The sequence below is a fragment of the Coenobita brevimanus genome, chromosome 110 (genome assembly GCF_032717465.1).
Source record: "Coenobita brevimanus isolate Jiangsu-jjx chromosome 110, ASM3271746v2, whole genome shotgun sequence".
Taxonomy (NCBI): Eukaryota; Metazoa; Arthropoda; class Malacostraca; order Decapoda; family Coenobitidae; genus Coenobita; species Coenobita brevimanus.
Genome location: NC_137063.1, coordinates 37,582,429 through 37,595,217, shown reverse-complemented (window position 1 = coordinate 37,595,217; position 12,789 = coordinate 37,582,429). Strand labels below are relative to the sequence as shown.

The 12,789-nt window shown below is 42.2% G+C and overlaps 1 protein-coding gene across 1 annotated transcript in view; it reads left to right on the top strand.

Moving 5' to 3' along the window:
• LOC145417462 (high-affinity choline transporter 1-like) overlaps positions 1-9,606 on the top strand; it is a 159,940-nt gene extending 150,334 nt beyond the window's left edge. Inside the window, exons 11-13 of the mRNA XM_080286158.1 lie at positions 5,487-5,617; positions 6,349-6,427; positions 9,247-9,606. Coding sequence (XP_080142284.1) covers positions 5,487-5,617; positions 6,349-6,427; positions 9,247-9,490 — 454 coding nt within the window. The 3' untranslated portion in view covers positions 9,491-9,606. The remainder of the gene's footprint in view (positions 1-5,486; positions 5,618-6,348; positions 6,428-9,246) is intronic.
• The last annotated feature ends 3,183 nt before the right edge of the window (positions 9,607-12,789 follow it).

Here is a 12,789-nt window from a genome sequence, read left to right as displayed (position 1 = left end):
GGAGCAATAGAGGAAGAGGAGGAAGAATAAGAAGAGAGATGAAAAGGAAGATTAGAGAAGTAAGAGAAGGAAGAAGGCGGAAATGAGAGGAAGAAGAGGAGAGAGAAAAAATAATAATAATAAGAGTTGCTAAAGGAAAGTGTCGTTGCTATGGAAACCACTCATTTGTGACTCCGAGTGCAATGAGAGAGAGAGAGAGAGAGCGTGTGCACGTAGCAGTAAATAGGAAATACAGATAACAGGAGGTAATTGCCCCATAAAGAAGTTATCTCTGAAAAAAAAAAATACAGGCATCTAATTAGCGTGTGTGATAAAAGGATAACAAAGGAAGGTACCGCCCCACCCACAACACCCTCTGAAAAAAAGGATAAAGATAGAAGAATTCCATACTTTCTAAAGAGAACAAGTGTGAACATTTAGGGGGAAAGGCAGAAGAGGAAATACTATGTACTATGTAATTAAGAGCATACACAGTTGCATATTGTCCTCGTAATTAAACAGTCGTGTAATTGTCGCCAGGAGACTCATCACTCTGGAAATAATCAACACTCAGGTATTGTGGCGTACTGTTTCGAAATAATTATCTAGCCGAATTTTACATTTTTCTGTAGTTTATATACCAACTGTTCTTGGTGGCCTTTTACGCTGCTATTCCACTACGCAAATATTATCGTAATTTTTCCCTATGTTAGTCCTGCAGCCCTTGCCTCTGAGTTTCATCCCATTATTTCTAATCGTAGTTTCAGTCTTTTTTTCGAATTTCCGGAGCTGACGTTGTGGTGTTTGTTAGGTATTTTAGATGCTTATTTTACATCTTCACTTCGTTGTCGCTTTTGTAGGGCAGCATGTAGTTTCTTTAGTCTTTCTTCGGAGGACAAAAATCTCAGTGATGGGTCATTTTAGTGGCTTATCGCTGCACTCGCTCGTGTTGGTAAGGCAGTGTGAATAGTGTTAAGATATCATGAACGAGATCGCCCTTTGACTTCAGTGGAGGGCTTGTTCTATCTTTTACATTTTTCTTACACCTTACATAATGAGAAAATATTTTATGGTTTGACCTAGCTTCACGTGAGAGAGAGAGAGAGAGAGAGAGAGAGAGAGAGAGAGAGGGTGGGGAGGGTTACTTAAAGTTCTCTAAGGGCCAAAAGGTTGTAGCGAGGATCTGGGATCATATGAAGAAAAATGGGGGTGTCAGACCTGAATCTATGAGAGAGAGAGAGAGAGAGAGAGAGAGTGATACAGTACATTCACCGACTTTGGCTCCGCAAATCTATCTATCTATCTATATACCTAGGCTGCTTCCCCCAAGGAAAGGGAGGTAGCCGAGACAGGACGACACACTCCCCATTTACTCATCCATTCAAACACATTCATTCGGATCTTAGCTCCAAAGGGGAGAACGGACAGATCCTCACCGCACCACACTGCACAAGGGTCAACTGCGCAATGCAATTAGTAACATCCGCAGCAGGGCCCGACAGCAGAGCTGGTTTACCCCTGCCACATCATAACAGACTCTGCAAATAAGAAAAAAAAAGAAAAACAGAATGGTTTCATGAAGAACCTTTATCTCTGTCAGCAAATACGACCATAAAATAACGAAAAGGTATTGAGAAAAAGTTAGCAACCAAACCTGACAAATCCGAGACGCCCAAGTTTTGTAGATTTTCTTTGATGTGGCACCGTAACTTTACCTAACGTCATTCCACTAGAGTTAGAGAATGTTGATATGTGACCAGATTATAGTGGTTTTCGCATTAATTTTATATACTGACTTCCTTTTCTCCGATAAGAAAGAAACAAGAGACGATATTGAAAGCCGCATTGTCGGATGTTTCTGTAGATCTAGCAGGCCGTTGTCATGGTAACGTGACGTCATCACTACAGATTTCTGTTTTACTGCTGGGTGAGGACAATGTTAAGTGAAGAATCTAATAAAATTCTTTTAGCTGGACTGAGGGCAACGTTTTCTTTTTTGTGTTGTTTATCTCAGGGAATATCTACTTTTCCTCTCTTTACTCAGAAAAAAATTAAAAACAGCTAACAATTACTTACTTCTAATGAATTTTTAAAAAGTCAGTCATAGTAATATATACGTTAACTCACAGTACAAAAGCCTCTTCCTGTGAACTTACTACCTTCAAACAATCCAGTGTGTCTCAGGAAAACAGTGTCGTATGGAAAGGGTTAACGAAGAGTATATGTAACCCCTGCAGTTTGAGTGATTTCACAGTCATATCTGGTGCAGGGTGGAGTTTCTGAAGCCTCCCTCAGCATCCAAGAGGAAATGTTTGGCCGTTTGAAGGGTCAAATTAAAAAACCTCCTTCGGTTGAATTTGTTAAGAACCCGTTGAAGAATGTTATAGTTTTTTTTTTTTTTTTTTTTTTTTGGGGGGGGGGGGCCGTGATGAATTCTGTTCTTCCACAAAACTTGTTAATGAAGGGGAACTACTTTGCGCGGCGCTGGGGTGTAAGAGGGGTTGTTACGTGGCCCTTTCACGGATGAGTCGGTGTCGCTTCGGAGTTAGGCGGAGGGCGTGAAAAACTTTATGGTACGCAATTAATGACCCGTATCTATCTCTCCTCCGCAGCAGTCTTCCTCCCTCACTCTTTCTCTTTCTCTTAATCCTCCAGTCCTTCCATTGTTTCTCCTTATTCTTACGTTTCTTTTTCACTTCCCCCCTTCCTCAGGGTGAAATTCACAAACAGACTTAGGATTGAAATGCACAAACGAACTTACGATTAAGATTCACAGGAAGGAAAGAACAAAATCGCTATTCTCACAACCCAATTTCGCGACTCCCACGAAGGTTAGCGGGACTTTGCAAGTAGCTTTACACTTAAACTGCGAAGCACTTTTAGTCTTAGCCTAATGCTGAAATCTGGGCTTCACTAGCGTTTTAGTACATGCACCCCTATATCTTATGTACGATTATAGGACATCATTTCGGAGTGCGCCATTCCTACATGGTAAGCGTTACAGCGATTACTGATGGGGAAATGGTCAGGGTGTTGAAAATATTATACCCACTTAAGGAAAAGTTGTGCATTAAAAAAATACGACCGACTTTCACACTGTTTTCCGTCTGCATATTTGTATGCGACCACATGAGGTCCACTACAGGAGGAGAAGTGACTGCTAGAATTAACTTTCCTGTTGCTGGCAAACTACGAATGGGGAAGAATCTTGAGCCGTAAAGGAGCAGAATGCCACTGCATCACAGGTACCTCCTCTAGTTGTTAACATAAATACTCGTTTTGCCCACCAATAACAAAGGATGGATGGACACCTGTGTCGAGTGGCACCAGAATTCGAACTCGGTAAATATCGGGCCGGCGGTGCTAACTGCACGACCACCTCGACGGTATGAAGGTTGCCATCTGCATCACCATCAGTATCACCACCATTCAGTCACTCAGTTATCACTACTATTCACTCAGTCACTCCATTATCACTACCATTCACTCAGTCACTCCATTATCACTACCATTCACTCAGTCACTCCATTGTCACTGCCACTCACAGAAACACACCGCATGTACCGCCTTTCTGCTGGTGTCATTTGTCCTGCCTCAGTCACCTACAGCAGTGCGAAATCAAGACGGTCGTAAGCTTGTTCGTGAATCAAAGCAGATCCTTGAGGCGAAAAATTGACTCCTATCTTGCCTTCACACCTCCGTTTCTCCCCACATATATTTTCTCCCCTCAATCCTTTAATCCCTCCCTTCCTCCTCCTCTTCCCTTCTCCTCAATCCGTCCCTCCTCCTCTCCCCTTCCCTTCAGCCCTTCCCTCCTCCTCCTCTCCCCTTCTCTTCAGTCCCTCCCTCCTCCTCGTCCCCCCCTTCTCCTCAATCCCTCCCTCCTCCTCTTCCCTTGAGCTCTTAATCCCTTCATCAGGTCTCATACGCGTCTTAATCTCCCTTTTTGTAGTTAAATTTCCAAACCCGGTTCCCTTACCCACCACCCCACCGCCATCTTCGTTCCCATGATCTTGTAAATTTAACTTTTCTGCGAGCAAGTTGTTATCTTTTTCGTTAACTCATCGTATGCCATGAGGTGTGTGTGTGTGTGTGTGTGTGTGTGTGTGTGTGTGTGTGTGTGTGTGTGTGTGTGTGTGTGTACCTGTCTGTGTCTGTTTGTCTGTGTCTTTGATGGATGTGAATGAAACTTCTTAGATGAATCCTTGTGGTTACTCCGAAGGTCTTCCACGTATGCAATTGTATCTATCTGTTTACCTATTTATCTGTGTATGCATTTATGTGTGTATGTAGACTGTGTGTATATGTATCTGTGTATGTATGTATGTGACTATACGAGTGCCGAATGTATGTATGTTTTAACGCGAATGTGTAGCAGTGTATGTATGAGTGTATGTACTAGTATGTATGCATGTATGTGTGTAGAAGTGTGTGTATGCGTATCGTGTGTGTATAAAAGGACTTACGTGTACCTAAGCAGCTTACATTCAAAACAAGTGGAAAATTCCCGCTTGGCAAGTCCAGGACCGGTGTTGCCAGAACGATGTCGCTGTTTATTTTTCTTCTGTCAGTATTTAATATGTCTAGCGTTTTGGTGTTGTTATACCACGGTGTGTGTGTGTGTGTGTGTGTGTGTGTGTGTGTGTGAGAGAGAGAGAGAGAGAGAGAGAGAGAGAGAGTTTTCATCCGATTATAACCAACCTTGGGATGGTTGAGTCAGCCAAGGGATTGACCTATTTGTTTTTAGCAAAGTAGGTCGGAGATTAAGGACACAGGGGACTTAGTCAACGTGTGACCTAACAAAGTCAACTTAGGTTTTATGTATTTTAGAGCAGACTTGGCGGAATGGTTCACGTGAAGGCAAGGGTGAAATGAGTCAGTTATGAGAAGATTCAGTCAGAGATCATGGTCAGAGGGCAAGATCAAAAATTCAGCTCGTGCGTCTGTGTGTGAATAAGATAAATAACAGTTTGATCTGATTTTGGCCAGTCTTGATGGAAGCCTTAAAGGTCACCCAAGGAGTTGACCTATAATTTTTAAGAATAATAAGCCAACTGTCAGGATCACATAGAAGGGTCAACTTGAAGCTTTATCCCATTTAGGACATACATTGTGGAAGAGTTCAGGGCAAGGCGAGAAGAAAATTTTTAAGAATGTGAAGACAGCCAATAAAATGAGAAGGCATCAGAGAAAGGTCATTTTGCAGCACATTTCCATTCTTGTGTTAATCTTGAGTTGCTCGGAAACTATAGAGTGATGGCAATTTTAGGTGAGGCCAAAGTGGAGAGAGTATAACGCGTAATGACCTGTGATAACCCTCAATTACCTTTAATAAACACCTGTGCTTTGACCTGGTGTACATGTTCCTCTTCCCAAAAAGTGACCCCCAGACTTCACTATTCATCACTGTCATACTCTTCACTAACCTCTTATAACATCAAATGACCCATGATATCCTCTAGTGACCCTTTAATGACCTCTTATGACCCTTTAATGACCACCCCCAGCTACCTGTGCAGTGACCTGGTGTACGTGATGCTCTTCCCACAACTGACCATGGCCGTGCACTTCCCTTATGCCGTCAACACCTACGGTTCCATCTTGGCTTACGTGCTCGGCTTCCTCCTTAGAATCCTGGGTAAGTGTGTGTGTGTGTGTGTGTGTGTGTGTGTGTGTGTGTGTGTGTGTGTGTGTGTGTGTGTGTGTGTGTGACCGCAAATGATTTCTCAAAAAAAAAAAAAAATCGCGTGAAGGTGGCATAAATAAGCCAATTAAATGCGTCGCCAAATACAAGAGCTTAATGAAAAAGAAAAAATACGAGGGTGGAAGCGTTGTACTGTATATAGCCTTTTCCCTCAAATATAGTTTCCCTCTTAAGTCTATTCCCTCGTGAAGCCTCCCTCCACGTATAGAGTTTTTTTTTTCATTATGGTCTTCCCTTTTTTTTCTGTCCACACCTGGGAGACGTAAAGTGGAATATATTTGGTGCATTGGGTGGGATTTTTATTATGATGACTTTGATTTTTTAAGATAAGATGCCTTTGTTATAATGCACAGTCTGGGATGTGGGATACTGCAATTATCTAACACGTTTAATTAATAGTGATTAGGTTAGATAGGTGTAATTAATTTTGAACACAGTTTTTGGATGGTATAAATTTTAAAGGAAGTGTATGACCAGTGTTTTATTTATATGTCTGTATTTACTTATTTATTTATTTATTTGTTGATTTCTTTGCTTGTTAATATTTTCTGTACTTTGAAGCTAAAGGAATATTACTGCCGCTATGGTACCTTTGTCTTGTTTCCTTGTTTTTGCTTGTTTATGTGTTTATTGTTGTGTTTTTTAATATACGTGTTTACCGTCAGGAGGTGAGCCAGTGCTGGGCATTCCACCTGTCATCAAATACCCATACTTCAGTGACGGCGTGCAGTACTTCCCCTTCAGGTACGTTGTAGCTCCCCACCACACACACACACACACACACACACACACACACACACACACACACACACACACACACACACACACACACACACACACACACACACACACACACACACACACACACACACACACACACACACACACACACACACACACACACACACACACACACACACACACACACACACACACACACACACACACTGATGTATTCCAGCCTGTCACGCTCACACACTGATGTATTCCAACCACACACACACACACACACACACACACACACACACACACAGTCCATGCAATAGTCCATAGTGATTTTACATGAGGCAATATCTATGTTGAAAAAAGATATTAATTTGCAAGAGATCACATTGATATTGCAAGGGGACGTATCATTTTTGTGAGGGACCATATTTGCTTTACAAGAGACTGTTCAGTCATTTTATAGCTGCTTTTAGTCTAGTATTTTATTTGGCCTAACGCTGGACGATTTTATTCCTTTGAAAGTGAGTCCAAGGAGCCTGAGCGTTAAATTTGGAAGAGATCATGCATACATATTTCCCTCCCCATCCGTCTCTTCATTTCCGGCACACCAGGATTACCGTCGCCAGGAAATTAAACCTTCAGTACTGCCAGCGGGTCCATTTCCCTTTCAGTCTTCTGCCCTTCATGAGCGAAATTCCATATCGATAAGTCGCTCTGTTCGGGTTGTGTTTTATGAATCTGTGTCATTGATTTCTATTTTGGCACTATCATGGTCGGGGCACTCCAGTATGCAGTGCCAGCTAATGCCAGACAGTTATATCCAGTACAAGGGCAGTTATATGAGACAGCGTGTTAATGTTGCTACAGATAATCCCCTCATGGTTAGAACAACTCTAGTATCCTGTTCCAGTTAACATTAGACAGTTTTATTCGGCTGAGGGTGATTCATAGGAGCCTTCCAGTGTCCTCCCCTTTGTAAGCAGAGGAGAACGTGCGCTCCATTACAAGCCAGTAATTCGGTTAATCTGACTGTTGCTTTTTGAGTTGCTTTGTTTGATTTTAATAATACCTGTGTAGTGAAAGTGGGACGTGCTTGATTTTATTGCATCTTTTGTGTGTGTAATGCATCCGCCCAGCCCCACCACCATCGTAGACCGTCCCGTCCACTCCTGTACCCAACCCCCCTATGTTTGTACTCCCCCTCATGGAACTTTCAAGAGAAATCTGTGGCATACATCCCCCCAATGCCAACGGCGACCCTCAAACAGTACCTCGCTTCGTAGGGTTTTGCTCACTCCGCCTTACCCACCAACCACCACCATATTGATCCATCCCACCTACCTCTATCTGTCCACCATACCCATTTTCTCCTCAGTGTTTGATTTACGTTTACTGGCCCACCTGAAACACCTGTCTTCACACAGTATGCTTGCCTAGGTATATCCCACCACCCAACACAACACACGCCCATCTGTCACCTATTCATGTCTGAGGGGCAGTGTATTGTGTAGGAAGGTCTGCGTAGTGTGAGAGTGGATAATTGCATTTGGCTTCTGGGTTTCTTGACTTGTTTGATGATCACCCGGGGAAGAACCTTCTCCTTCTCCTCTCGGATGAGAATAAATTCCACAGAATATTCACAGGTTCATTTTCCAGTGTTTGGCTAAAATGCAAGAGGTGACTCTCACTTCTGTCTGTAGGTGAAGGGGTTGGTGAAAGGCTGATTCAGCGGGGTCTCCATGGTCCATCAGACCACAACAGCCAGACCAGCTGCCGTAGTTGAACGTTGTGGCCACTCAGGCAGTGAGTATCTGATGGTCATGTTTTGGGGACAGGCTAATCTTAGCACGCGGATATGCTGAGTGTTGGTACTCTACCTGCCTTCTCATTGCCCGAAGGACCATATGATTTAACAGCATGATCACTGCGAGTATCCATCAAAGAGGGACCTTTATCTTTCTGTATATCAGTTGGCAGACGCTTTAATCCCATAAGGGGTGGCCACAAACTAATCCCATCCATGTCGTCCTGTCCCCCGCCGTTTCACTGCCCTCCTCCCTGCTCACACTCTCCTCTCTTGTATAGCTCTCCACTCCATCTCTCCCTCTCATCCCCGGCCTCCCCCTCCTTCTCATCCCCTCTCCAACTCACTCACATACACTCACCTCGTTAGTGTCTCGCTCTCCATCCTCTCCACATTGCCAAACCACCTCATTATATTTCTGCTAATGCTGTGTATAACATCCACATCCACACCACAACGCACTTCACTTACACATTTGTCAGTCTATCTCTCCATGTAACCCCACATACTCCTTCCAGATAACTTTAAATTACAATAAGGGAATTCCTGTTGAGAATATCTGCACAGCTGGCCGCATTACTTGATGGTTTTCCTTTTGCATCCTGCTTGTCCCATTGCTGGTGTGGTGCTGGAATCGTGTAAGCTATTTCTCCCGATTCAAGGACTGGCTGATGCGTGGCAGTCTGGGGTGGAAGTTGTTGTCGCTACATGACTGGTGATGTATGTCGTGGTATTGTCATGTCTGAAGAAAGGTGTGTGTTAAGGACCAGCTTTGCAATTTCTGGAAGCAGCAGGTCAGATATCGGTCTTGATCTCAATGTGATTTCTATCCCTTTTCCTTTGTCAGTAAATTTCTCTCGCATCCTATCATCAACAGGACCCTGGAGTGGTGATGACCATGGTGATTCTTTTTGCATACTGGATCATCCATCGCCATCGCGAGTTCCGAGGATTTCCTGATTTGCTGGGTGTGCTCGAAAGGAGAGTACCGGTGTCAGCTGAAATAAAGCCCCTGCGTTCCTTTCCCAAACAGGACCCTGGCGATGTTGGTGACTCTGGTGACACTCCCGCTTGTCTCCTGGATCGTGCGTCGCCTACACGAATCTGGCAAATTCCCCGACTTCCTGAAGGCCTTTGGTGAGGAGAGCAGCCCGGTGGTGACGCTTGATAAGAACGGCGTGAAGCAGACTGACGGACTAGACAACCCGGCCATGGATGTCAGCGGGGAGAGGGGCACCGCCAGCAAGTACCCCACCCTTGAAATGGAACGTTTCTAAGCGCGTTCTAAGGTCTTCCATTTTTAGAAGATAATTTTTAAGTGACGCTATGGGTGATGTAGCTACCTAATTTTGAGCACGAGAGCAGACATAACCCCTTTCAGACCGTAGACGTCCTTTTCGTTATGTTGCTGCTACCTCACAGATTTATGAAGTTTAGGAGGTTTTATGAAGTTTGATAGAGATTATATAACCCTTCCACTCAAAAAAAAGTCTCTCCTAAGCTGAAGACCATGTGTGACGAGTAAAAATAAAATAAAAATGTACGTCATCAGAATGGGTTGAGGAAGTTTTAAGGTCTTTAATTTTTAGTGGATTATTAGGTATGTGATGTATCCAGGTGGCCTTTTATTACTTTTTTTGTAAAATATGAAGACGATTTTATTCAGCCTGGGGGAGATCTGTGCTGGAGGGGTAAATGAAGGTTGTATTTGACCTCTCCAGTTCGAAAACCTCTCCCAAGCTGAGTAAAATTGAGTGTTGAGTAACAGTGACGTCTTCGGGTTGAATGGGGTGACGATTTCTTTTGTATTTCATTCTCAGTTTTTCCAGATGATTTGATGCATTTTAGGTCAGACCTCGTAGTGAAGAGGGCTGTAGTTATATTAAGGACTCATATTTTTTTAGCTGTTATTTGTCAGGGCGCCTGGTGGTGTAGTGGTCAGAACGCCCCAGTCGGAATGACCACTTTCTGTAGGTTTTGTCCCGAGGAAGAGACAATATATATATATATATATATATATATATATATATATATATATATATATATATATATATATATATATATATATATATATATATATATATATATATATATATATATATATATATACATATATATATATATTTACATTATATATATGTGTGTGTGTGTGTGTGTGTGTGTGTGTGTGTGTGTGTGTGTGTGTGTGTGTGTGTGTGTGTGTGTGTGTGTGTGTTTGCGCGCGGAGAGAGAGAGTTTAATTTTGCTACTTTCAGACGATATCGTTCGACAAAGGAAAGGTTTCTCGTATTGAAGGGCGTAAAAAAGAAGGTTGTCTTTAGCTTCACTAATCTGATAATTCAATACGAAGTTGAAGAAAATCGTCTGGAGACAGCAAGAATAAGAAAACAATGTGATCGAGCTGCAGAGGTCGTAGGTGATTTTTTTTTTTAAATCATGTATGTTGTTACTGATCTAAAATACAGTACAAAATTTCAGATCACTTGGTCCTTTGTTTGAGAATGTGAAGCATAGCAAGAGTAGGTATCGTTTCTGACTGCCGGTACCTAAACAGCTGTAGTGACGTGGTGGGATGGTCTGATTCAGTACGTGTAGTTTTATGATGGTATTTTAAGTACTTCAATCCAATGATGTAATCTCCTTCATCCTTGCTATTTCTAGACGATTTTATTCAACTCACCGTTTATCTCTAGTAAAGAGGTCACAGAAGTCCATAGTTAACATCTTCTTTTCAAATGCCGTATATACTCTGAATAACATCGTCTGGTGGTAGCCAGGCTGAAACTAGAAAACAGTCAGATAGCGCATACAGTACCTCCGCCAATGGCTCTGCAGGATTCGGATCCGGATTTGCCCCAAAATTAATCTTTCTTGGCCCATGGCTCACCCTTCCACAAAATTTCATTGAAATTCATTGATAACTTTTGGAGATATATGTGGACAAACAAACAGATAAAACTACCATAGGCAGAGCGGTTGCCGGATGTATTCCCCCTCTTCCTCCCCTTTCTTTTTTGCTCTCTGTAGTTTTCACAGGTGTGTAGGCAGTCATCTGGCGAAATTTTTCGCCCATCATTGCAAAGCACAGGATGGGTTTAGGAAGCTAAAAATTGCATTGCCGGGTGCGCCAGACGTTTCTTGTCAGTTTGACAAGAAAACAATTCGATTTTCGATATTTGAAAAAATCATGCCTGGGCCGGCCACTGGGTCCCGACGATTTCCGGACTCACGGCCATTGAGAGGTTTCAACCCCCCACCCAGCCCAGGGCTTTTGACCGATTTTGATGAAAAACAATGGGCTTCCAGGGTTTATGGATGTCTACCTTCTGATTTTTTTTAATTTTTCAGAACGATTGGCGCAAAATTGTGACCTGTAAAGAGCAGACAATCAAATAGACAGACAGACAAACAGACGGAATGGCCAACATGCTTTGCCGAATCTTTAGATTTCGGCAAACAGCAAACATAGGAGAATACATAACCTCCTCCAACTTCGTTGGTGGAGGTAATAAGAAAATACACACTGGGATTGAACGGTTAGGGAATGTAATCACAGGGTAGCCTGCACTTACACACAAAATAATGTACTGTAATATCTTTCCTGTTCACTGTAGATATATTTTGTAGCATTCATGTAATCCCCAGAGCGCTGGGGATCTCACTCGCCAGATGACAGTTGCCTTGTGCTGTCTAGAATAGTAACATAATGTGAGGAGATAGATAGCATACACAGGTTTTACGAATATTGCCACGTTTTTTCCATATCTCTAAATGGCGACATTTTTAGAGACCTTTATTTTTATGTATTTTTTACTTTTTATATTATTCTTAGTTTTGCATTTGGAGTTAGGTAAGGATGAAACATTGTATTTTCAGGGTGTATAATTAATTTTCCTTTTTATGTGACATTCTTTAAGTTTGTATTTCCCCGTCTTTTCGTTGCCTGTGTGCCGGGGTGTCACTAAAGCTTCAGCAATAACAAGTGCTTTATATCCAAATGTCAACAAGGGGGATATTTTCAACGACAGAGATTTTAGTCTGTTCCATTTGGCAACGATACGGGTTTCCTTGCCCCTCCCCCTTTTTTTTTTAAATTAATTTTTTAACTGTTGGATATTAATGTTGTCAGAAGCTCTTTTCCACGCCCGTTTAATTTTGATAACCGCGATGTAAGAAGTTGTAATGATAATAGCTGGACCCTTTTCTGACTGATTTGGAAGCCTGTCTCAGTTAACAGTTATAGCTTCATCAATATGCCATTCATGGTTGTGTGTGTGATTCAGCCATCTGTTTCAGCTGATAACTTTTTGAGCATCTAATATTACCTGACCATTCCATATTTCTATCTGTCTATAGCCCGACTCCCTAATCCCGGAAAGGGTGGCCGTAGACAGAACGCCTCCAAATTTACTTCCATAAATTATTTTCTAACTTCAGAACTAGTTTTTATTGAATGATAATTGCCTTTAATATATATATATATATATACAACTTTTATGACATGAGACGTACTGTACGTTACCCATACTTGACAGAGTGAAATAGATACAGTATTATGGTAGTACTGATATTTATC